This window comes from Hypanus sabinus, chromosome 24 (genome assembly GCF_030144855.1).
Source record: "Hypanus sabinus isolate sHypSab1 chromosome 24, sHypSab1.hap1, whole genome shotgun sequence".
In the NCBI taxonomy this organism is placed as follows: domain Eukaryota; kingdom Metazoa; phylum Chordata; class Chondrichthyes; order Myliobatiformes; family Dasyatidae; genus Hypanus; species Hypanus sabinus.
Window position 1 is genome coordinate 11,809,726 of NC_082729.1, and position 26,753 is coordinate 11,836,478.

The 26,753-nt window shown below is 39.3% G+C and overlaps 1 protein-coding gene across 2 annotated transcripts in view; it reads right to left on the reverse strand.

The window, feature by feature from the left end:
* The window catches only part of kdm1a (lysine (K)-specific demethylase 1a), a 105,790-nt gene that overhangs the window by 60,942 nt on the left and 18,095 nt on the right, over window positions 1-26,753 (reverse strand). The window contains exons 2-6 of one of the 2 annotated variants that reach the window (XM_059949266.1): window positions 20,926-21,091; window positions 15,849-15,887; window positions 15,318-15,451; window positions 3,865-3,943; window positions 3,443-3,535 (exon numbers count right to left, since the gene is read on the reverse strand). In XM_059949266.1, coding sequence (XP_059805249.1) covers window positions 3,443-3,535; window positions 3,865-3,943; window positions 15,318-15,451; window positions 15,849-15,887; window positions 20,926-21,091 — 511 coding nt within the window. The remainder of the gene's footprint in view (window positions 1-3,442; window positions 3,536-3,864; window positions 3,944-15,317; window positions 15,452-15,848; window positions 15,888-20,925; window positions 21,092-26,753) is intronic. The other variant, XM_059949267.1, reaches the window with a different exon arrangement.

A 26,753-nucleotide genomic window follows, 5' to 3' on the forward strand; every position in this document is an offset into this window, starting at 1 on the left:
GTTAAACATCAAATTACTAAGATTCGTCAGCAGAATGGGGATCTGACAGTTAACCATGATGAGATAAACAAATCTTTTCAAGATTTTTACAACTCCCTATATCATTCTGAATTCCCTCATGATTATAATACCATGTATGATTTTCTTAGGAAATTGAATTTTCCAAAATTATCATCAGATGATCTTTCAATATTAGAAACTCCTAGTACGGATGCAGAAATTAAAGGGGTTATTTCCTCTATGAATTCTGGGAAAGCACCAGGTCCAGATGGGTATACAGTAGAATTTTTTAAATGTTTTTCCACTACTCTTTCTCCTTGGTTATGCAGGGTTTTTGAAGAAACAATTAGATTGGGTAATCTGCCACAATCTTTTTATAGAGCTTCCATTTCTTTAATATTGAAGAAAGATAAAGACCCTGCTGACTGTGCATCCTATAGAACAATATCCTTATTGAATGTAAATTCCAAGATCTTTTCTGAGTTACTGGCATCCAGGCTGGAGAAGGTATTACCTCAGATTATCTCGGAAGATCAAACTGGTTTTATTAAAAATCGCTATTCTTTTTTCAATGTTAGGAGATTATTGAATATCGTTTATACTCCTTCACATAGCACTTCAGAATGTGTCATTTCATTAGATGCGGAGAAAGCATTTGATACAGTTGAATGGCCATACTTATTTACTGTGCTTGAGAAGTTTAATTTTAGTCCGACATTCATTTCCTGGATTAAACTGATATATCATACTCCAGTAGCCTCAGTGCTTACTAACAATCAAAGATCTCCCTTTTCTCGTTTATTTCGGGGTACTAGACAAGGCTGTCCTCTTAGTCCATTATTATTGGATATTGCTTTAGAACCTTTGGCAATTGCTATCAGAGAATCACAGAACATTTTTGGCGTTAATTGTGGGACCGATATACATAAGCTATCATTATATGCAGATGATTTATTATTACTTATTTCTGATCCTGAGAAGTCTATTCCTGCAGTTATATCATTGTTGGCTCAATTTAGTAATTTTTCCGGGTATAAATTAAATCTTAATAAGAGTGAATTGTTTCCTTTAAATAGACAGGTTGCAATTTATGGAAATTTACCTTTTAAATTAGTTAATGACTCTTTTATTTATTAAGGGTAAAATCACCAAAAACTATAAGGACTTATTTAAGGTTAATTTTTTACCCCTAATCAATCAGATTAAATGTTTGTTTACTAATTGGTCACCAGTATCTTTATCTCTGATAGGTCGGATTAATGCTATTAAGATGGTTATTTTACCCAAGTTCTTATATATATCCAAGTGGTACCAATTTTTATTCCGAAATCCTTTTTTTGCTGATGTTGATTCAAAAATTTCCTCATATATATGTGGCAGAATAAAAATCCTAGGTTAGGTAAAAAATATTTACAGAAGGCAAGGAAGGAAGGTGGATTGGCATTGTCTAATTTTAGATTTTATTATTGGGCAGTCAATATCCGATATTTGATATGTTGGTTAAAGGATTGGGATTTATCTTTTAGCCCTCATTGGGTGAACCTGGAAATTAAATCTGTACAAGGATTTTCATTGGGTTCTATTTTAGGGTCTTCTCTTCCCTTTGCTCTTTCTAAATTGCAGAAACGAATTGACAATCCGATAGTTAAACATACTTTATGTATATGGTTTCAATTTCGGAAATTTTTTGGGTTGACTCAGTTTGTTTTAAATATTCCTATTGTATCCAATTGCTTTTTTTATCCTTCTATTATAGACCAAGCTTATTCAGCTTGGAAGACTAAAGGATTACTACGTTTTTCCGATTTATTTTTGGATAATTGTTTTATGTCTCTTGAACAATTATCTAATAAATATAATTTGCCTAGATTTCATTTTTTTAGATATTTACAGATTAGGAATTTCTTGAATACTATACTTCCTACCTTTCCAAATCTTGTGTCTTCAGGTAGTTTGGAGAATTTGTTTGAACTAAATCCTTCTCAGAAAGGGCTAATATCAAAACTTTACAATATAATTATGAAGATACGTTCAGAGCCCTTCTGTAAGATTAAAAATGATTGGGAAAGAGAACTTAACCTTACTATCCCTATTGAGAATTGGGATAAAATTCTTCAATTAGTTAATACATCATCTATATGTGCTAAACATTCATTAATACAGTTTAAGGTTGTGCATAGGGCTCATATGTCCAAGGATAAATTGGCTCATTTTTATTCCTATATAAATCCTATTTGTGACAGATGTCATTCAGAGATAGCGTCTTTAACTTATATATTCTGGTCTTGTCCGCTTTTGAAAAAATATTGGAAAGACATTTTTGATATTATTTCCACGGTATTGAACATTGATTTATAACCTCATCCTATTACTGCAATTTTTGGTAATTGGACTCACTTCACTTATCCTCTTCTGCTTGTCAAATGATTGCATTTCTTACATTAATGGCTAGAAGATCTATTTTGTTGAATTGGAAAGAAATTAATTCTCCTACCGTATTTCATTGGTTTTCTCAAACTATGTTATGTCTAAATTTAGAAAAAATTAGAAGTGTTGTATTTGATACTTCTATTAAATTTGAAAAGATATGGAGACCATTTATTCAATATTTTCATATGATGTAATATGACCCTGTTCCAAGCCTATTTCTTTTTCCAGTTTTGATTTTACATATGTTGAGAGGATCGGAATTGACGACATTGATGATTTTGTATCTTTGTTAGATATTATAAACAGCCCTTTTTTTTCATTTTTTCTTTTTTCGTTCTTTTTTTCTTATTAGTTACTAGATTGTTAGATTAGATTTTTTAGCATATTTTTTTTTCTTTTTCTGTTTTCTGTTTTTTTAAAAATACATATTACGATATACCTAGGTTTGCCTTGTTTATTGGTTACTTGTATCGTCCATGATTTGGGAAGACTCATTTAACTATTGCTTATGTATTCTCTCATGTTCAGTTGAAATGTGTATGTTTGTAATCCCATTATCTATGTATCAATCTTATTATGTTGATATTAATAATAATAATAAAAATAAAAAGATTTAAAAGAAAAGAAAGAAATTCTTCAACTGTCCTTCTACTCTGTGAACTCTGTGCCCTCTGGTCCCAGACTCTCCCATGATGGAAAATATCCTCTGCATGTCCACTCTGTCGAGGCCTTTCATTATTTGGTATGTTTCAGTGAGAACACACCACCCACCCCTCCCACTCTTCAAAACTCTTAAATGAAGTTGCTAGATCAATGGAAGCAGCTGCCACTATTGTTGAAGTGAGTAAACAAGTCTATTTGAATAGTTGTGATGGGATGACATGTTAAAAGTGTGACAGTGGCAAACAAATTTGAAGCAATATTATCGATATAATCAAACCTCATGAGTTTTCTTTTTATAATGAACTTATGCCAAAAAACAAACAACTTGCAGTTTTGGACAATCACTTACTTGGAAGTGGTTTCACCCGTTTGTAGATACCAAAATTAATTAGCCCGTGACGCTCCAAGTAGCCGTGTATCCTGTGAACCAGTACTGCATCACCTAAGACAAAGAGGAAATGACAATGTGGGATCAGACAAATCAGGTTATCAAAATGTAATACATATGTTTACATGCATACTTTAAAAGTGGCCAGGAAAATTGCTAGTGCAGTTTCATATCCAACAATTTCCTCTGAAAAATTACCAAATTAAATTGCCGCTTTGACAATAGAATAGAATAGAATCTGGAGATTAAACTGTTTTCCTTCAGTGCTTACATTATATATAAAAATTGTGCTAACTTTCTACAATCGAAGCTTTTCAGAATTTCGTGTCAAGTAAGGTTTTGTATACAGCCTTGCAAGTTCAGTTAAAATCACTCCAACTTACTGTTGTAAGGAGACTCCAGTTGCTGGTGAGTTACCTCAAAGGTCAACTGTACCTTTGGGTTGTCCAGCCAGAGCTGCAACTGGTTAAAAGAAGGAAATACAGAAAATGAACATTATATTTAACAGACGTGAGTCTTGTCATAAAGAGGACAAATAATCAACATACAAGATAGTTTTCCTTCATGCTCCAGTTCTCTCCATCTTCCAGTCCCATGATATTTATGTCTGAAGCAAGTTTCAAAAAGTTATTCAATCTAAGGGAATATTTAAACCCCCTCAAATAGCTTCTGACAATCAAGTCTAGTGCCTTGTCTTTACATGTCGCTTAGCTATTAAGCCCGGCGGAACCATTTCTACTGACAATAGAGAAGGGGCAAAGGCAGGTTAATAGCGCCTTAAAACCAGTCGCTTTGGACGGATAGGGCTTATTAACTGTAGTTAGCAGCTCATCTAGAAGGAAAACTCTGATCTCAAACCTCTGCAACGCTACTGGTGCCAAACTGTATTGGTCTCTGCTGTACCTTTAGGTTCATCAGATGTGTGGAAAGGGGGAGCTTGCTACACAGGCAACAGCTTGCTCTCCAGATTGTACTGCCCAGGCTTACGTATCTAAACAGCTAGGATGCAATATCCATGGTCGATCCTGATGGCATTCCTGAAGTGGCAACAATCAAGGGCATAAAACAATGGCCAAAATTTACACTCTCCATCAAGGGGTACTGGACACAACTGAACTACCCTTAACTTGATTCCAGCTAACACTCTTACTGTATTCAGTGCAACATATCCTAAGCATAGACCAAAACGGATCAGCACATTTATCAATTGATATTTTATACTGTTCCCAAATAGCATGTTGTACATTTACAACATACTCTGGTGCCACAATTTGGATAAATTGAGCAAGTGGGAAATTTTATAGCAGCTACAATAAAAGCTCCTCCAAGAGGACAATAATCTTGTTATAGGGTTTGGAGGTTTGCCCAGAGAGTTATGCTGGGTGGAGTCGAAGCTTTATGCTTTGGCTCTTCATCAGGTCACCCATGCCAAACAAGTCAAACAACAGAGGCCAGACTAAGAATGGATCGCCAGTCCTCCAGGTTTGGGGGTTCACCTCAGGGCTAACAACCCCGAATGGCCTAATAAAAGTTGTTATGGGAACAGCAATGAGAAATCCTTCTATATCTGCGTACGATGGCATTCCTGAATCTCCGCTCCAGACTTGCATGACTGACTGTAGTGAAAAGTGAGAGGAAGCCGCTGGAATGATGAAGGAATCCCTGAACATCATCAAGACCAAGACAAAAACTGATTTTTGGAATATACAAAACACGTATGCACTGGCAACTGGCACAAATAACTGCAGAAATGAGTCATCACAATCCACAGAGATGGAGGACCTTTGTTGCTGCTCTAAATGTCAACAGTCTAACGGACAGCAAGTACAGTACAAACTGGATAAATATGAAGTTAACCTCCCCATAGGAAAATGAATATCATTTAAATGCCAAATAATTGGGAAATATTTAACTTACAAAAGGGCCTGGTAAACTAGATACTAAAGCAAACAAGGAGGCAGCAAATGTTGTGCTAGTTTTCATTGCAAGAAGTTTTAAGAATAGGGACAAGGATCTCTTAGTACAGTTTATACAAGATCATAGTGAGCTTGTTTTAGTTCACTGAAGAATCCACAGACTAATGCCTCAGATGGTTCATTCGTTAAGTGTTGCATGGTGTGAAGAAGGTAATCATGGTCTTTCCATGACCATGATTGTTCTTCGCAATTTTTTTTCCTACAGACACGGTTTGCTGTTGCCTTCTTCTGGGCAGTGTAAGATGGTAAGGATGGTAGGATGGTTGCAAGGGGCACATGGTAGCGTAGTGGTTAGCACAGTGCTTTAAAATACCAGTGACCCAGGTTCAAACCCCATTGCTGCTTGTAAGGAGTTTGTAGATTGCATGGGTTTCCTCCGGGTGCTCTGGTTGCCTTCCACAGTCCAAAGACATTCAAAGTTAACTGGTCACTGTAAATTCTCCTACAATTAGGATAATGTTAAATTGGAGGTTGCTGGGCAGTGTGGCTCAAATAAATTAAAAAATAATAAAGTATGAGCAGAGATTGAGTCACCTGTATTCATTAGAGTTCAGAAGAATAAGAGGGGACTTCATTGACAAAATTGTGACAGGGCTAAACAGACATAATGTGGGGAACCACTTAGAAGAGGGTTACAATTTCAGTATAATGGAGAAAGACATTCAGTACTGAGAGGACATTTCCCTTTACAGACGTGAACAATCTCTGAATTCTCCAGCACAGAAAGCAGGCAAGGATAAGTCTCTGAATACAAGGAAGTGTTATCCTTTAAGGCATCAAGTGCACCAGCAAAGAGTACACTGAGGTGGAGACCAGCCACGAGGTCCAAACGGCCTCCTCCATCTCCTGTTTACTGTGTATATTATCACTTCACACAAGACTGTCTTGTCCATCAGTCAAAACATCTGCTCAGGCTGTGTAGCAATTGCTGTTGTGCCAGGATGGCAGTGAGGAACCCGGCTCACATTGGTGCTTTTACCCACAGTAACAGATTGCCCACTGCTTGGCTTGGCAAGGCAACTTGCGCGGGCACACAGCAGGGTCATTCAGCACCAAGATGGGGGTTCAAGACAACATTCTATCCAGCCTGTTGCAGGCCATTGCTGGGTGCTGGAAACTGATCATCATCATCACATACAACTGCGTATGACATAGGTGATCATGGCCTTCCATCCTTCCCTAATCTGCGAGGGGAATACACCCTTCACTCTACTGTTCCCATTCCTTTCTCTATCCATGACCATGATTATTCTCAGCAAATTTTTCTACAGAAGTGGTTTGCCATTGCCCTCTTCTGGGCAGTGTCTTTACAAGACGGGTGACCCCAGCCATTATCAATACTCCTCAGAGATTGTCTGTCTGGTGTCAGTGGTCACATAATATAATGATACATACTAGGTGCTCGTACGGCCATTCGCCACCTGCTTTCATAGTTTCACTTGACCCTGATCTGGGGCGGGGGTAAGCCGGTGCTACACCTTGCCCAAGGGTGACCTGCAGGCTAGCGGAGGGAAGGAGCACCTTACACCTCCTTCGGTAGAGACACATCTCCACCCCGCCTCCCAATAGAGAGCCCAGATCCCGCGGTCTCTCATCGTTACCTGCTGCATGTGATAAAAGGTATTTCTTCCCCCATCTTTACTTGCTGGGCCCTGGTAAGATCAGCAAATAAAGAGGCTTTGGGATTTTAACATTTCTCTGTTATTCATCCTTCGGGATTTTTCTTCTGTTTCGTAAATAGAGTAAGGATTTCAGGTTGTATACTGTACCATCTGATATGAGATTGAACAATTGAATTATTGAATGGCCAGCGACAACCACTGAGTTCATTACCACAGAGGGCAAAGAGGGCAGCGGCACGTCCCAGGTACACAGATGGTCACTGTCAGAGTTGATTCAATGCTGGGAACACATCCTGCGTGCTATACAAAATGCCAGGTTCCGCATTCAGTAAATGCTGCATTGAGTTCACTTTGCCAACCGCAGTCCACAGGAGATCTTGCCAGCTTTTAAGCAGATGCCGTCACTGGGCTTCTGATCCAGCATGTTGTCCTCCACAGGAGAGCTAGTGAATCGATCGGCACACCGGCAACTAAAAAGGTTCTTCAACTAGACTGAGTAACATTCATGGCCACATCTAAACCAGGAATTTGAATATCAATGCTCTCCAGACAGCAAAACAAAGATTCAAATAACAGCAGAGACAGACAGTAAAAGACCGTTTTAAATCGTTACATTTAATTCTGAAACATGACACAGCACACTGGTAAAATTTAAATTTTCAGCACGTGACTAATCTGCTGTTAAACTTTCATTCTCCGTCGAATACTCCAACCTTTAGCCACCATGTTAAGTAGCTAAATACCACATGCTCACTTCCTTATATTTATTTCAGTGCCACACATATTGTTGTAGCCCAAACAGTACTTTCTGAATGTTTACATGTAACTAGGCAGGTCCATGCTCCAAAGAACTGATTGTGGACTTCAGAAAGGGTTAGATGAGGGAACATACACCAGTCCTCATAGGGGGATCAGAGGTGGGAAGAGTGAGCAATTTCAGGTTCCGGGGTGTTAACATCCTGGGCCCAACATATTGATGCAGTTACAAAAAAGGAATAACAGCAGCTATATTTTATTTTGTGTTTGAGCAGGTTTGGTATGTCATCAAAGACACAATGTACCATGAAGAGCACTCTAACTGGCTACATCACCGTCTGGTATGGTGGTGGTTGGGGTGGGGGTGGGGGGGTTGGCTACTGCACAGGATCGGAATAAACTGCAAAAAGTTGTGACCTTAGTCAGCTCCATTATGGGCACTAGCTTCAGTCGTACTAGGACATCTTTTGGAGTGATGCCTCCAAAAAGGCAGCGCACATCATCAAGGACCCCCACCACCCAGGACACAGCCTCATCTCATTGCCACCATCAAGGAGGAGGTACTTGAAGGCGCACAATCAATGTTCCAGATTTCTGAATGGACATTGAACCCTTGAACACACTACATTTTTATTTTTGCATTGTTAATTTATATAAATTTCACTCTAATTCAGTCTTCTTTCTCTATTATCATGTATTGCATTGTATTGCTACCACAAAGACAACAATTTTCATGATATATGCCGGTGATATTAAACCCGATTCTGATAAGCTGAAACTCAAGTTTTCCATTATTCTGCCCTGAATATGATTTTTTTAATTGCCTACTATGGTAAAGTGAATTGCTTTTTATGCTGAAATAATTAAAACCTTTTATTTGAAACATTCAATTTCAAAGTCAAAAACAACTAATATTTTTGACAAATTGGCTCCAGCATTGTGATTGATAAAAGTTTCATCAGCTACCTCATGGATATGGCTTGCTCTGGTTCTCCCAGGGCAATCTATGACTTTGTACCTGGGGTGAGTTGTGTGGAGAAACTGACAATGCCAGACTAGCAAGAAGTTCCTCATTGTGATACGTGAATGTACACAACTAGCCCAAGTTCTGATCCATTCAGTCTAAGTGGTACACATATGCTGTTATTAATTTCAATAGTTTACATCCACCAGAAAGAAAGTGCTCAAATTTCAATATTGAGAGAGTAAGAAAATTGGATAATCTCACAAGGTAATTTGGTCTATTAGGGGAAAAAAAGCAAAAGTTATATATCTTCAAGATTTCCAATGGCTGGCCTAACTATTTTAACCATCTTTTGTAATATAACAAGAAATTGACTACTTTGGTAAAATGTTAGAGGTTCCTTAGAAATAACCCACTAGCAGCAAAATCCTCCCTTGGTTCCTTAGCCAATACTTCCCACTCCAAGAACCAAAGGATCTAAATACTGGCCAAGGAGAAATAAATGTTCATACTGATTCTGGTTTTGAGACGGTACTACAAGACAAAATACCTGCAAGATGTCCTTCAGAGTAATCACATTTCAGCAAAGTGCTTTGAGAAATATTATGGCCAAGATGCCATCTTTTTATATAGCATAACACGATTCACCTTTCATTAAGGCAGTAGACTGCAACACACATAAAATGCTGGTGGAACTCAGCAGGTCAGGCAGCATTCTATGGGTATGAATATACAGTTGTTGTTTTGGGTCGAGACCCTTAAGGACTGGAGAGAAAGGAGGAAGATGCCTGAACAAAAATCTGAGGGGAGGGGAAGGAGGATAGCTAGAAAGTGATAGGTGAAGCCAGGTAGGTTGGAACGCTGTAGGGCTGGAGAGGAAAGAATCTGATAGGAGAGGAGAGTGGTTCATAGGAGAAAGGGAAGAAGGGGACAGTACAGCACAGTAGCAGGCTGTCCAAAGACATACTGATTGGTAGGTTCATTGATGATTGAAAATTGCCCCACAATTAGGCTAGGGTTAAATCGGAGTGCCATGGATCGAAGGACTGGAAAGGCCAACTCCATGCGGAATCTTAATAAATAAATAAAATAAAATACACATACTCTTTTGGGACCAGAAGGGCAGATTCAAAGCATTTTGGATGTGAAACATGTGAAGTTTAAAACTTAGTAACACAGACAGAAAAAGGAATATATCAGATTTCTTTGATACTGGGCTCCACAACTGGCTGTATTCTGTGACAGACCATGACCTACAATCTTCAATGAAGATGATTAGAAAAAGACATAGGAAGGAAAAGATGTAAGAAGCAAAAGGGCAAGGTTAATTACTTTTTATTACCTTGTGTGAATGTTTACGTGCAAGTAGCTGTGATCCTAGAGTGATCTAAAAGCAGAAAATGTGCAAACACTCAAAAGTACAGTCCACACTGTAGAGAGAGAAACACAATGAACCTTTCAGGATGAAGATCCTTCTTCAGAACTGGCAAAGAGAAAATATACACGAGTGAATCTGCAGATGCTGGAAATAAATAAAAACACAAAATGCTGGCAGAACTCAGCAGGCCAGACTGCATCTATGGGACGTTTCGGGCCAAAATGTCGTTACTACCTCCTCCCATGAATGCTGTCTGGCCTGCTGAGTTCTGCCAGCATTTTGTGTTTTTAAGAGAAAATATAAGTCAGTTTTTGTTTCTCCTTCCACAAATGAGGCCTGACCTGCTCAGTGTTGCTAGCATATTGAGGTTTTATCGCAGATTTCCAACATCAGTTGTTTTTTTAACTTTCATCTGCAGTGACTGGCTGATCACGATGAACCCTAACCTGTAGACAACAATCCATCAAACAAAACTCAGCCACCTTCACCTCACACCTATTAATCCCCAAGGTCAAAATTAGAATGCACTATCCCGTTCAAATGAAGTATTTCTGGCATATTAGAGGATTGGGGAAGAGGATTTACACTTTACCTTCAGCATCAAAAATAATTGCTTATTTCAGAAAGCTCCATTTGGCAAACATCTCATGCATCTGACCAATGGGTTTATATATTGACAAGAGCAGACATTTGATTAACTGGAAAAGAAATAAAATATCTAGTGGAGGAGCCATGTATCTGTTCTCTATCTGCATTGTATTCATGTTGCCCGTTTACTATGGTAACTAGTCATTTGAGTCAGGGCATGGCAAAAGCAAAGGGAATAAGTTACGTATTCTTGCTTATTTTGAGGCAGTTTGTAGCTCGGGACCAGCGGATGTCATATCTTTCACTGACCACTTTATTTAGCTTAGTTACGCTGAAGTTTCATTGCTTCAAGATTGTATGCTTTGCCAGTTGCTATTAAAGGATCAAATACAGTTCTTTGACTTTTGGAACATTATCACTGGAACAACTGGAGGACGTGACATACAAGGAAAACAATCTGTGGGGGTCGCCGGCAGCTGCAATTGAATTAATGAAAATGGCTGCTATGTGACATATGCAAGAACCAATACCAGAAAAGCATTAGTGTAAAAGGTACTGGGAATTGCAACAAATTTATCTATTACAAGTGCTTATTCCATAAATGCAATGCAAGTATATTGCACAACAACCATCCACTAAGAAGTTTCCTTAGTGAAACTAGACGGAACCTTTTGATATATCAACACAATAATACTCTATGGACTATTTTCTGAAGTCAGGGCCTTGTGTTTTGATTCTTAGTAAACAGGTCAAAGGGTAGAGGCCAGACTAAGAGTAGTCCACTGGTCCTGCAGATTCAGGGGCTCAGCTCAGGGCTAACAACCCTAATTGGTCAAAAAAATTTGTTCCAGAAACAGCAATGAAGAATGCTTCTACATCTGTATGTGACAGTATTCCTGAGTCTCCACCTGGGATTTACATGACTGACGGTAGTGAAAACCAAGAGGAAGCTCTTGGCATGAAGAAGGAAACCCTGAACACTGCCAAGACCAAAAGCCTTCAGGAGAACCATAACTGGGCCATCTTCTCTATGTTGCCCAAGGACAGACCGAGATGGAGGACCTTTACTGCTGCCTTAAACACCAGCACTGTAACAGAAAATCGATGATGATGATGTTTCCTGAATTATCTTAACTGTCATAACACATTAATTGGAAATATTCTTATTAACTGCTAAATAACAAGGACTTTCTTTATTCCAAGTGTTTTAATCAACCTTGACCATAATTAGCAACTGAGAACCAACTTCTGAGAAGGTCAATTAGATACCGCACTGAAGATTCACAAAAGAAAAGTGATCACGTGTCTCCATTCTCCTGGAAGAGTGGAGCTTCAGCAATAAAATCTCAAATCCACCTACATCAAAGAAATATGCTTGACTTGTACACCTAAATAGTCCACCACTGTGTCTGCAGTGTGTACAGACCGTGCTTCCAGCCTGGGCAATTACAAAAACGCACTTTACTGCAGTGAGGAGGAGACGCCAGAGGCAGCGTAGCATGGCACTTGTGCTCAGCTGGGGGAGGCCTCACCTGTCAGTGCTGCCCTCCGGTGTTGGATTGGTAGAATTACAAGGTAGATAGCTGGGAACCATCAATTTGCAGGACTTGCCGCTCAGAGTCTTAGACCAGAAATGTGTTTTCTTGCACAACTGTTTTTCTTTTGTGTGTGTGTCTCTCTCTCTTCCTCTTTATTTTGAATGCACATGCATGTTTTTGCACCTTGGCCCCAGAGAAACACTTTCTCGTTCAGCTGTATCCACCTATGGTTTGAATGATAATTAAACTTGATTTGATTTGATGTTAAACTGAAATAGCTACCAAGGACAAGGAACACCACCACCTGCATTTCCACACTATCGAGACCTGGAAATACATTCCCAGTCCTTTATCATCACTGGTATATATGCTGGAACTCCATTCTAATAGAACTATGAAAGCACCTCAGTCAGACTACAAAGGTTCAATAAGGCACCTCATCATTACTTTCCCAAAGGCAATTAAGTGACAAGTAATCGCTGATCTTGCCAACATGCTAACTTTTCAAAGAAAGGCATTTCTGATGGGCTTGAGACAGATTCTGCTCAGTCAGGAGTCTTGAAGTCAGATATAAAAGATACACCAGATCTGAAAATAAAAAGATTGCCAATGGATGCTTAAAGGCATAGAATGAAAAAAAAAGTCTCACTTAATCCATACTTCTTGTTAATTATATGCCGTATTGTCTGTTGTGGGCGATTATGGTCCTTCTCACATTGACCTGCCCATAGCCCTCCACACCTCCACCATCCATGTACCTATCCAAACTTCTCTTTAACGTTGAGATCGAGCTCACATGCACCACTTGTGCTGGCAGCTCATTCCACACCCTCACCACCCTCTCAGTGAAGAAGTTTCCTTCACGTTCCCCTACAACATTTCACCTTTCACCCTTAACCATGACCTCTGGTTGTAGTCCTACCCAACCTCGGTGGAAAAAGCCTGTTTGCATTTATCCTATCTATACCCCTCATAATCTTGTAAACCTCGATCAAGTCTCCCCTCAATCTTCTATGCTCCAAGGAATAAAGAACTAACCTATTTAATCTTTCCTTATAACTCCAGTCCTCCAGTCCCAGCAAAATCCTTGTAAATTTTCTCTGTACTCTTTCAACCTTATTTACATCTTTCCTTTAGGTAGGTGACCAAAACTGCTCACAATACTCCAAATAAGGCCTCACCAGTGTCTTGTAAAACGTCAATATACAGTGTCAATTCATGGAAAGACTTTCCCAGCAAAGAGGCAGCTGTTGTGGGAGGCTAAAACACATCATAAACCAACTGATTTTTTGCAATCATAGGAAGTTATGGTACAGAAAGCAGCCATTTTGTTCACTGAGTCTATGCTTGCAAAAAGCAATGTTCAACTTAACCCACACGTGTGAGTTCATCGACGGCCTTGTAGGGTGAAAGTACTTGGAGTATTGTCAACAGTTTTGGGCCTCATAGCTCAAAAAGGATATTTTGTCACTGGAGAGAGAGTCCACAGAAGATTCATGAGGATGATTCCGGGAACGAAGGGTTTAGCGTGCAAGGAACGCTTGGCAGCTTTGGGCCTGTACTCACTGGAATTTCGAAGGATGCAGGGGATCTCATTAAAGCCTACTGAATATTGGAAGGACTAGATAAGATGGATGTGGAGAAGATGGTGGCGGTATCCAAAACTGGAGGGCAGAGCCTCAAAATTACCTTTTAAAACATAGGTAAGGAGGAATTTTTTAGCCAGAGTGTAGTGAATCTATGGAATGCTCTGTCAGACTGCAGCAGAGGCAAAGACAGTGGGTATATTTAAGGCGGAAGTTGACAAGTTTCCTGATTGGTCAGGTCATCAAAGGATATGGCAAGAAAGCAGGTGTATGGAGTTGAGTGGGATCTGGGATCAGCCATGATGGAATAGCAGAGCATACTTGATGGGCTGAATGGCCTAATTCTGCTCCTCTGTCTTATGGATTTATATGTAAAGCTTGAAACACACGCAGTATATGAAAAAGAGCAGTGAACCACGTGCATCCTAAGTTTTAACTAAGTGGGTGAAACTGTGTGGCTTATAAAGAACAAACAAGAGAAAATCTGCAGATCCTGGAAATCCAAGCAACATGCTAGAGGAACTCAGCAGTCAGGCAGCGTCTATGGAAAAGAGTAAACAGTTGATGTTTCGTGCCAAGACCCTTCATCACAACTGAAGAAAAAAAATTAGATATCAGGGAGGGTCTTTTCATCTTTTCTCTCCAGTCCTGATGAAGAGTCTCTGCCCAAAATGTTGACTGAATACTCTTTTCCATAGACGCAGCCTGGCCTGCTGAGTTCCTCTAGCATTTTGTGTGTGTTGCTTGGCTTATAAAGAAACTTTGCAAATATTTGCAACACAGAGGACTTCGAAATGGTGTAATACTCTACTTCTAATTGTGTTCTATTCCTTTAAGATGCTAGAAAACTTACATGCTCTACAGATAAAGAACAATTTAGGAACAGCTTCTTCCCCTCTGCCATCCGATTTCTGAATAGACATCAAACCTATGAACACTACCTCACCACTTTTTTTTCTATTTTTGCACTACTTATTTAACTATTTTAAACTCACTGTAATTCACAGTTTTCTTTTTCTATTATCATGTATTGCATTGTAATGCTGCTACAAACTTCAAGACATATGCTGCTGATATTAAATCTAATTCTGATTCTTGTGGTGGCCCTCTGAGTTGAAACAAACTTCTTGACTGACTTGGCCCCTCAATGTGTAGCATTAGTAGGAATCTAGACTGCAGTCTCTCCGCACCTTTGCCTTGACTGCACCGAGCATCCTCGGCATGTACTCCCATGGCCTGGAATGTGTCCAAATGTATCATTTTTAATTATGCAATGAGTGCTCTATATAAAAAAAATCTTTAAGTTATCCAAAACAATAAAAGCATGCACCAGCCACAAATGGGAGTTCTGAAGATTAAACTCAACACCCGTTATTCAATAACTAATATTCAGCAATAAAGAAATTATGGATTGATATTAGAACTTACTGTGCGGTTTCTGATGTACAGAAATACCTTCTGGGTCTGCGCAGGACCACTGATAATGTCTGGGAAACAGGCTGCTTCCTGTGATGTCATGCGATCGTGAGGTAGACGACTTTGGAAAGCAGCACCCTCAACACCTGATAAGAATGAACTTGCAGAATTAGTGCAATAAAGCTTTTAACCTTGGACCATGAAGAAATATGACAAAAACCTTAGGCTTCAATTAAAAATAAAATCTGATAGGTAACACCATGTAAGGATTGATAACTGCTAGCCTTAACAAGACTAGTCCAGGAAGCTCTCCATGCGCTTTCTGAAATCTGTTCTAAACAAGACCCCATGATCAAACCATGATCGCCAGGTTCCCAAGCGCAGATCAAACATCAGGTGAAGATATTGTGGACCCCAAAAAACCCAATAGTCCTCAACACCTTCCTTCCTCATAAACACTGCCTGCGACATAAAAGTAAATGGAACACAAATTAAAAAGCGCAGAGAATTAAAAATAAATAAAAGTAATTTAAAAATACATACCTGCGATCGACCCTGCCAGATTGATGTTGCTCCAATGCACTGCGGGAACGAACGTAAAAACATTCACACGCATGCGCACACTACTCGTTTCCCTAATTTCCGCGGTTTTTATATTAAAACAACTTTAATGTAACATTTATATAAGTTTTTTTAAATAGAAATTTAATGTCTGGCAGGTAATTACAAGATTGAGAATCGTTGAAAGGGTTGCCAGAATAGTGTCCACAAATCATGAAGGCTTGGCAATATTGAATCTCATTTTGGTAGGTTCATTCCATGACACCTGCTCTTAAACCCTTCCATTGAATTAATTATATTGCCAATTATTGAATTATTTAAGCATGACCCTCCTACACCTCTCAATATGTGCCTCTGCTGCCTGCCAAAAATACAAATGATTTAATAACTAAAAATCAATACATGTCAGTCAATCCAATTTAGAATTGACTGAATGGTTAGTAACTCTAAATGTTATTATTTTGACAAAGTTCAAAGCTCAAAGTAAGTTTATTATCAAAGTACGTATATGTCACCATATACTACCCTGAGATTCATTTTCTTGCAGGCATTCACAGTAGGACAAAGAAATTCAACAGAATCAATGAAAAACTACAAAGACTGACAAGCAACCAATAAATACACAAGCAAACAAATAAAACTGAGAATATGAGCTTCAGAGTCCTTAATTCATAGATTGTGTTTAGCGATGAGGTGAGTGAAACTACCCACACTGGTTCAGGATCCTTATAGTTGAAGGGTAAAAACTGTCCTTAAACCTGGTGGTGTGTGACCTGTATCCCCTTTCCAATAGCACCAGCAAGAAGATTGAATATACAGAAACTTCCTCTGACGTTTGTAAGTCTTTTTTTTAATAGGTTCACTTTATTTGTCACATGTACATCAAAACATACAGTGAAAATGTGCCGATTCACTGTAAAATCAAATCAGCAAGTAAAGTGCCGGGTAGCCTGCAAAAGTCATGCAGAAGTACACTTAAATCTTTTGCACAATCTTTGGGGTTACTAAATGCAAATTAATACTTCCTGAAATTTACATTAAAACTTCAAAGATATTAAAAAAATAGACAGAAGCCACAACCTATTAGATAATTATTTCAAAAACTGATATTTAAAAACCTTCAAATAGAAAGAAAAAGCAGAATCTCAATATCCACTTTATGGTGCAGTCCATGAACCATTAGGCAATACCAAGACTGCACGCCCTGCTCAGGATGACGTCAACTTAAGTAGCAAAAGCTGTATAAGAATTGACCTTGGCAGTCCTGAGGGAAGAAGGGAAGCAGTAGAAAGAAAGAACAAACTACAGTAACCATAATTATTCTAGGAGTCCTCACACACAGTTTCTGTATTGTCAACTGATGGCAAGCTGTTAAAAATGAATTATATTCAAGTAACTCTACATTCAAAGAACTTGCTGATCACCATCTCATAATGCAGACAGCACCTGGGCTGCCAATACTTGTATGCCTATACCATGGCAACAGGGAAAGAGATGAGTGGAGGGAGAAATAAAACCACTTGAAAACAAAATTTGATTAAGAATATTTCAGTATCTTTTATCACGCATAATTCTAAAGTCTTTTAAGAGTCATACATTGTATTATTGGATAAGAACACAACATCCAGATGAACTATCCCAAATACACAACTGGTAGTTTAAAAGCTCTCTCCATCACAACTATTAAAAACATAGACTTCCTATCATCTTCCCACATTGAAAATACAATCCCCATTTCTGTGGAGGCAAGTAGAAAAACCCTTTTCTTTATACTGCTTTTCTCAATCACTTTTACTGCTCTCATACAAGCCCAAGACCATATTCACTCCATATCTGGGAGAGATGACCCAAAGTCTGCTCACACTTCCTACAGGTTTGCAACACACATGCAACCAAATACTTCTTACTTTCAAAAAATATATCTAATTTTAGTAAAATTATTGTTCTTCTGATCAGCTTCCTCTCAAATGTTCACAATCCCATTATACCCTCGATTACAAATCATTAGCATCTTTTACTCCCATATTCTCAAAGCTTTTTTCCCCTTTCCAGTCCTTTTCTCCACAAATAAAATCATGCATACGCATAACACTTTTGGATTAGACTGCTTAATTGTCATTATCTTACTGTTTAATTCTTTGCGGCTTAACAAATTACCTGCTAGTATTTTTTATAACTACTTATATACGTGTAACTGCTTAATATGCTTCCTAGTGGTCACAGTATGTATATGCAACTGTTCAGCGTGCTCCCTAGTGCTTACATTTCCTTGCATTCTGAAAAGTTCTGGAAGCTTCTCTGGTGTTGCATCCTATGAATAGGACCCATCTGGCCAACTCTTATCTGCGAATTTGAATGGAATGTTTCTTATCTATGCAGTGTTAGAAGCTGAACTCGAGGCTTTGCCATCTTTTTACTTCTCCCTCCACTTACGAGAGTTCTATTAATGTCCATTTTTCAACTTTTGTTGTTCAATTAATGCTTAATAAAACAATTGTGAAGCAACAAATTTTGTGCCTCTTTCTTGACTTCTGAAAGAACCTTTGATTGAAAGCATCAGAATCCAACAACGTGGAAATGCGAAACAGTAACCAAATCAACGGTAGCAAAGCTTGAGCAAGATTACCATGACCAAGTGAACCTCAAATTCCCTTTGCGACATATACACTAAAATGCTGGAGGAATTCAGCAGGTCTGGCCGCATCTATTGTACCGTATAGAGATCGGCACGAAACAGACCCTTCTGGTCCTTTGAGCCATGCCATCCAACAACCTTCGATTTAATCCTACTAAAATTAAGGGACAATTTACAACAACCAATTAACCTACCCACTGTGGACTGAGCAAAGAAACCACAGCACCCAGAGGAAACCTACATGTTCACACGGCGGGGTGGGGGGGGGGGGGGGGGGGAGAAACATACAAACTCCTTGCAGGCAGTGATGGGAATTGAACCTGCATCACTGGTACTTTAAAACATTCTGCTAACATTGTGGTGCCACATCTTCAAAGGGAAATGGGGCCAATGTGCCTTTCCAGCATTTGCGGTGCCTAGAAGGTTTTAAAATTCCCTTTATCCCTTTGATTCCATAGTATATTGGTTACCACCAGTCAAACGCTTGAACATAGTAAGAAAAGACAATCACAGCTTTAACCCTTCATTGAGGACATCAGTCATCAATAAGATGGCAAGACGGGTCTGTCTTTATATATTGTTTGATTTTTTTTTAAATTGACAAATCTTAAAAATCTGGTAAGGTGATGAAATATTGCACACCAGAATTACACGAAGTTTTGTATTGAAGAAAATTACTAAATTATACATAATCTAGTGGAATAACAGTTCTGAGGACTGGATCGAGTATGATAGGAGACACGCCAATTATCGGTCCAAATCTGAATTAAGACGCTTCCCAAGGTTGAAATGTCTAATACCAGACGGCATGCATTGAAGGCGAGAGGGAAGTAGGTTCAAAGGGAATGTGAAGGGTAAGTCATGGATGCCTGGTCTGGCAGTAGAGGCAAATACATTGGAGGCCTTTAAGAGATGCTTGGATAGGCGCATGGATGTAAGATGGAGGGACTGGGACATGGTGTAGGGATTAACATTTGGGTGTTTTTGATTTGCTTCTTAGCTGGTTCGGCAGAGCATTGTGAGCTGAATGGTCTGTTCCTGTGCTGTTCTATGTAACTGCTGAGGCTGGTGGATGACTCAGTGGGGGGGGGGGGGGGTGATATTACTGAAGGACCATCAGGTACCAAAGAACCAACCTGCAGAAGTTCAAGTGAATGGAGGCAGAAACTTCCACAAGCTTTGCTTCCTACGTATACCAGAAATTTATGCCTTGCCATAAAAGCAAGGTCCCATTTTGACTTGATACAGGTTATCAACCCACAATATCACTGCAGAGAATAATTGAACCCTCGAGTTGCTTTATCCCTCTTTAAACAGTCAGAAACCCTCAAGGACACTATTGATAGGAGAGAATATGTGCACGCAGAATTTTAAAAAGGGGAAAATTCAAGATTGGTCAGCTTTTGCACTCAATTAAAGCAAATAACCAAGCACTTGCCAGCGAGTGGTGTGGCAGCCGCACTGGACTTCGGGGCAAGTTGTCCCAGGCTCGAATCCGGCTGGCTCCTTGCACGCTTTTCATCCGTGCTGGGATGAGCGTCAAGTGAGCAACTCAGCCTTGTACAAAAACAGATAAAAATGCTAAAGAAATGGCAATGTTGCCACCCAATGCGCCACAAGGTATGGAAAGGAACAACAACTGAGTCCTTGGGATTAAAAGAGTTTCATAAAAGAATTGGATGCATATAGTTGTTAGCCAGTGTTTTCAGGTGAAATTTACAAGGCACAGTCTGGCAAATTACATACGAACCCCATTTTTCAGAGGCAGAGGTCTGAGACTAAAAGCTCCTTGCAGGTCATTGCAGTTATTTATAATCTGTGCTGACGTTTGAGAGGTAAGTATTAACCTGGCCACTGAGGTGAATTACCCTATATTTCAAAACAACTTTTAAGACAGTTGGACATGTACAAGGATTGGCAAGGTTAGAAGGATGTGGGCCAAATGCTGGCAATTGGGACTAATTTAGATGGGGCATCCTCGTTAGTCAAAGGTCCCGTTTCTGTATTGTATAACTCCATGCCTATAATGGACTGGGATCTTTTATATCTATCCGACATAGCATCCATTTCAAGTCAGCAACTCTGATGATGCAGGCGTGTCAGCCTAAACGACTATGCTTTAGGCTCTGGAGTGGGGCTTGAACTCGTAACCGCCATTTCAGGTCATTGTAGTTAGCAGATTAGGTTTCCTGCATTCCCATGGATGTGAATATGCAGTTATTAAATTGCATAATTAAACTCATGATTTGTAACCTTAGGAGTTTAGGAAGTATTGGGAATTGTTTTAGTCAAGCTTGTAAGTCTAAAGCAACTGTGAGGGAAACCTGATATTCTATGCACAACACAGTCCTCTTCAGTGGCTTGAGGGTTTCTTCAACTCTCCCGTCCCACTACGTAGAAACCAAATTTAATAAATTCACATACCAGATGGTTCTTCTGGATCACTTTCAATCTCTTCCTCAGGTGGTGGAGGCTGAGGTGGTGGCACCTGCTTCTTCTCCTTTTCAGCCTTCGCATTGCGTTCTTCTTCTGAATAATATTCATCTTCTGACAGGTTTGCTAAGCTCTCATCCATTTCTCTATACTCAACCTGCAAAGAAAATTACATGGAAAATGCACAATCTTGAGCTGTAGGTCAATTCCATAGACTAAGATACAGGCACAAGACAGGCCAAGAACACCACAATATAAATATTGCTCCCCTTTATCTTCTGGCTCAGTGAGCAAATATACAATAAACTACATAGACTAACCAATATTGAGTATTGTTTGAAGGTAGAAACAGTGAAGATTCAAAGGGACTCAATAGTTTATATAAACAGATTACTAAAATCCCATGGATGGGTAGAGACAAAATGCAGGCCTTTTTAATCTAGATCACTAGACCAGATGAGATTTTGCTAAAGTATGCAAAGTCCTATTTAGACCACATGTTGAACAATTCCAGGTAGCGCAATTTAGAGAGAATGCCCTGCAGATTCACTAGAATGAAGCTGGAGACCAAATGTTAAATAACTAAGAAAGGCTATACAAACTAGGGTTCCATTTCCTATAAGCCAGTGGGTAACCACAAGAACAGAAGAAATTCGGCCATCCAATGTTACATCACAGCTGTCTACCTGATACACAAGCAGGGTAGTGTGATAGGCAAAGCAAGCTTTTGCCCTTATAGCAGGCTTCCTCCCTCCCCTCCCCGCTGATCTGATCTGAGTCCAAAGAAACAACAGTTTGACACCAGCAGCATCAAAGGAACTCAACGACAGACTACCTCAGGGACTCCAGCTCTGGATTTTTCCCTTGGGGTTACTCCCGAAGCCTTCCCCATGGGTGGGTATAGCCGCAAGGAGGTGGAGGTTTGAGATCATTTTCCTTCTCCTAGAAGAGCTGTCCACAATGGACAGCGAACCCTATCTGCCTGAAGAAACTGCTTTTAAAGGTGCCAGTAACTCATTTTTGCTCCTTCTCCTGTCAGCGGAAACGGTTCAACCAGGCTTAGTAGCTAAGCCACACGTGAAGGCCAGCAACTGGACTTGGCTGTCCAGTTATTTAAGATGCATGCCATTGAGAGAATTTAATAGTTGGTGGGAACTTATCCCCACTGCCTTCCCCAGCTATAACCTTAAGGGACCAACATGAGAAATAGGAGTTCACTAAATGGCACTTGAACCTGCACGCCATTCAACAAGTTTCTGTATATTAAGACCATTTTGACTCCTTTGTATCCAATAATTTATTAATCAATCTTCAAAATACTTGTATGACTCAGCAGGCACACCTCTTCAAGATAAAGAATGCCAAAAGGTTTACTACCCACTACGTGAGAACATGTCTTTAGCAGCTTATCCAAAGAACGTGGGCTTTGAGGGGTATTTTTTCCAGAGGGTGGTGGCTATCTGAAATAAGTTGCCAGAGGTAGTGGTAGAGGCAGATACAATTACAAAATTTGAATGGTAGTTGACAGGATAAGGCAGCACAGTATAAAAAAAATTAAAATATATTCAAATGCCAGAAAGCAGAAACAAAAGCCAGAAAATGCAAGCAATAGTGGAAAAAAAACTGAATACTGGAAGAACGCAATAGATCAGACAGTATTTGTGGAGCATTTTGTCCATCACGGTGCAGGATCTTAACCTGAAACGCCAACAGATACCTTCTGCCCTCACAGATGGTGTTTGGCACATAGATATCAACCACCATATTTTTGTTTTGGGTTTCAGTACATAGCTTTGCATGTGCAAATGGCAAATTAGGCTGACTCAGTGGGAGAGAGAAATCAAAGTAGAGTCACTGATCTTTCATCAGCCTTTGGATAGAAGGTTAGCAAAAGGACAGACAACTCTTATGGTGTTTGTTTCAAACAGTTAAAAGCACAATCTGCTGGAGAAACTCAGTGGGTCAAGCAGCATCTGAAGGTGGGGAGGAAATGTTGCTGTTTTGGGGAAAGACCCTCTGTCAAGGTCGGGATTAGAAGTGAAATGTGGAAGGGAGACTTCCGGTAAGATGGCGATTGCTTAGCTGCTCCGAACTTTTGTTCCATTATTTTCACTATCTTTGCACTAAATGTCTCCATTTCTTAAACCTTAGTTAGGAACTTTATTTGGTCTCCTTCACTTGCCTGCGAACACATCTACCTTACAATGTCTTACAAGAGTTCTAAATCCGGGAGAAAGGAAGTTTCAGCTCTGCCGACTGAGACCATTGCTGCGCTGGAACAACACCGAGACGATATTTTAAAGGAATTTAGAACTACTTTCAACCAGCTGAATGCCAAACTGGATCAGATCAACGCTAGAGTGGACGAACATGCTGAACATTTATCTCGCATCGATTGGACTTCTGAAGACTTAAAAAGTCGTGTTCGATACTTGGAGACTCTCTGTTCCAGCCTAGAAGAAAAGTATAACAAACTCTTTTCCAAAATGGTGGATCTTGAAAACCGGAGCAGACGTTGCAATCTACGAATCCTTGGTTTGCCAGAGGCCACCAAACAGGGATCCCCCGTGAAGTTCTTCTCCGAGTTCCTTTGTGAGAAATTCGGGAAAGATTTGCTTCCGAATCCGCCTGAACTCGAAAGGGCACACAGGGTCTACGTTCCCCCCACAATTCTGGGCTCCCGCCTGCAACCGGTAATTTTGTGCTTTCATCAATACCAGGTAAAACACCATCTGATTATGGAGGCACGTCGCAAATACAGTCATTCGCTTTGTGGAGGATTTCGCCCCCCAGGTTTTAAAGATGCGTGCTGAGTTTAAAGGTGTAATGAAAGTGCTTTTTGATCGTGGTTTTAGACCCTCTCTTCGCAATCCTGCCGATTTACAAATATTTACTGGAAAATATAAGTGGCTTAAGTCAGTGAAGGAGGCAGAGGAATTTGTTGGAAGTCTTCCGGCTATCCAGCCATGACCTCCTAAAATGGTGGATAAGTACCTCTCGTAATAAAATTACTTTTTCCAGACTCAGACCTTACTCGAATCACTCAGACATTATTTATTGAAACTCTAAGGACTGTTGACAATCTTCCCCTGGATTTGGTGTGTCTTTTTTTTAAATAGACATTCTGTGCTTAATGTTTCCCTGTGGACGTTTAAATTGTACTTGTGTAATCTATTTTATTCTTGTATAACTTTATCTATAGTGTTCTACAATTGACTCTAACTTGTTTTGGAGGTTTGAAGTCTTTATTGAAGGCCTCCCTGTTGGTTGATTCAGTTTAACTGCTGATTATTTTTATTTATTTATTTATTTATTTCACCTTTTTTTTATTTTTGATTTTTTTTCTTCTCTGTAAATGGTTGATAAGTACTCTCCTTGAATCTACAATTTTCCCCTTCCTCCCTTTTTTTTCCTTTTCTCTTCCTTTAACCTTCTATAATTTTTCACGGGTAGGTTAGTTTTGATTTTCTTCTGATTTTCTCTGTATTAAGTTTTATATTTCTGCAGAAGATGTTCCAATTTGTAGTTATGTTTTCTAGTGCATAAACTAGTTACCATTTGCTATAGTATTTATACAGAACTGCTGTTAATGACAGATCTGGAAGTTATATTTGGGTTAATTTTTTTGGTAGAGCTAGCTGCTTTTTTTGGTAGGCGTCTAGTTTTGGGTTGCGTGGATGGGGTGGGTTTTCCAGTTCTAACATCACTCACTGTATTTATTGTTTTCCTTTATTGCTCAGGACATGTTTATGTTTTGATTTTACGAATTGATGTTTACATTTCTGCTCCCAGACTGTTAATAGTATTGCTTGACTTTTTATATGCCTGCTGCCTTTTATGCATTAGTAATTGATAATGGCTAGTGCACTTAAATTTGTGAGCTGGAATGTAAAGGGATTGAATCACCCTGCTAAAAGGAGGAAGGTATTCTCACATATTAAACAACTCAAAGCTGACATTGCTTTCCTTCAAGAAACTCATATTCGTTGTTTTGATAACTCCCGGCTTCTGTCAAAGTGGGCGGGACAGCATTTTCATTCATCCTTTGCCGCTAAAGCTGGGGGGGGGGGGGGGGGGGTGTCTCCATCCTTATTAACTCAAATATTCCTTGGGGGGGACGTCACGTGATGACGTAGGATCGAGACGCTGGAATCCAGCCCTCCCGTAAAAAAGTTAATAAATTAATGTCTAAGTGAAGAAAAGTTAATTAATACTTTTTTAAGGTTACTTATAAACTATTCCGGATTGTTTTAAGCTATGCCTCATAAACAGGGGACGAAGAAAACTGCTACCGCGAAGACCGCTCAAGTTGGAACAGAATCAAGGCCTACTTCTACCGAAGAACCGCGGACTCAGGTACAACACACCACCGGTGAAACAGAAAAGGAGTCTGCGGCAGCATCGGCCATTTCTAAAGGGAAAGATCAACGAGAACTGCGCAAGCGTAAAGGAACGAGCATGCGCAAAAGAGAACAACCAGAACTACAAATCCCAGCAACGACTGAAACCGACAGTGAAAGTGAGTCTGAGAGAGAGGCGGACTCTCTGGAAAAATCAGATGAAGATGGAGAAGACGAAAGTTCCTCTGAAAGTACAAAAAAGACTTTGAGGCAAATAATGCATAAATTAAAGGCATTAAAAGTAATTAAAAGTAACCAAAAAGTAATGACAGAAAAAATAACAAATATGGAGGCTATGTTTGATAAAATGACAAAGAAACAGGAAAAAATGGAAAAGAAAATTATAGATTTGGACGTCAGAATGGAAGAAATGGAGGGAAGAATGAAGAGGATGGAAGATGATAATGACGCCTGGACATCAGAAAGAAAACAACTCGTGGGAAAAATTGATAAACTTGAAAATTTTAGTAGACGCAATAATATTAAAATTGTTGGACTTAAAGAAGGTACCGAAGGAGAAGACCCAATAAATTTTTTTCAAAAGTGGATTCCTGAAAAATTGGAAATGGGAGAAGAAGCTGTAATTGAGATTGAAAGGGTGCACAGAGCTTTAAGACCAAGATCTCAAGATGATCAAAATCCGCGATCAATTTTGATAAGATGTTTAAGATACCAGGATAAAGAAAAGATTTTGAGGGCGGCTGCCCAGGGTGCTAAAAGAAGAAAAGGTCCGTTGATGATAGCTGAGAAACCAGTTCTTTTTTATCCTGATATAAGTTATAACCTTTTGAAGAGAAAGAAGGAATTTAATCCAGCTAAAAAGGTTTTGTGGGAAAAAGGTTATAATTTTTCAATGCGTCACCCAGCAACACTGATAATTTTTTTGGAGGAAGGAAAAAGATTTTTTTCTGATTATCAAGATGCGGAGGTGTTTGCACAAAGACTTCCATCTATTCGTTGATTAAAAGCGGAGATTTCTAAATGTAATGGTTAAAGACGAAGACAGAGAAAGTAAATGGAACTGATGGACATTTAAGGGCGATATAAGGGAGAAAAGTAATATTTTAGAAATATTAATTGAGAATAGTATGTTTTTTTTTATATATATTTTTCATGTTGCGGGGGGGCTGGGGAGCTTTGTATCGGTTACTGCGGGATTCACGTGTGTAATCATGGCGATTGCCATGACCCGTACAATAGAGGGGGGTAATGTTGTGTTTCTTTTTTTTCACAACATTAGTAGGGGGGTATTTTGTTTTTTTCTTTATTTTCTATTTTTCTTCTATTCTTTTGCCTGGATGATTGGTGGGGACACACATAGCAACATGGAGACTTCTAAAAAGATTTCCCAGGATATAATGAGAGTTGAAAGATTAGGTATTATTATAGATTGGAGTAACATAAATAAAAATAATGACT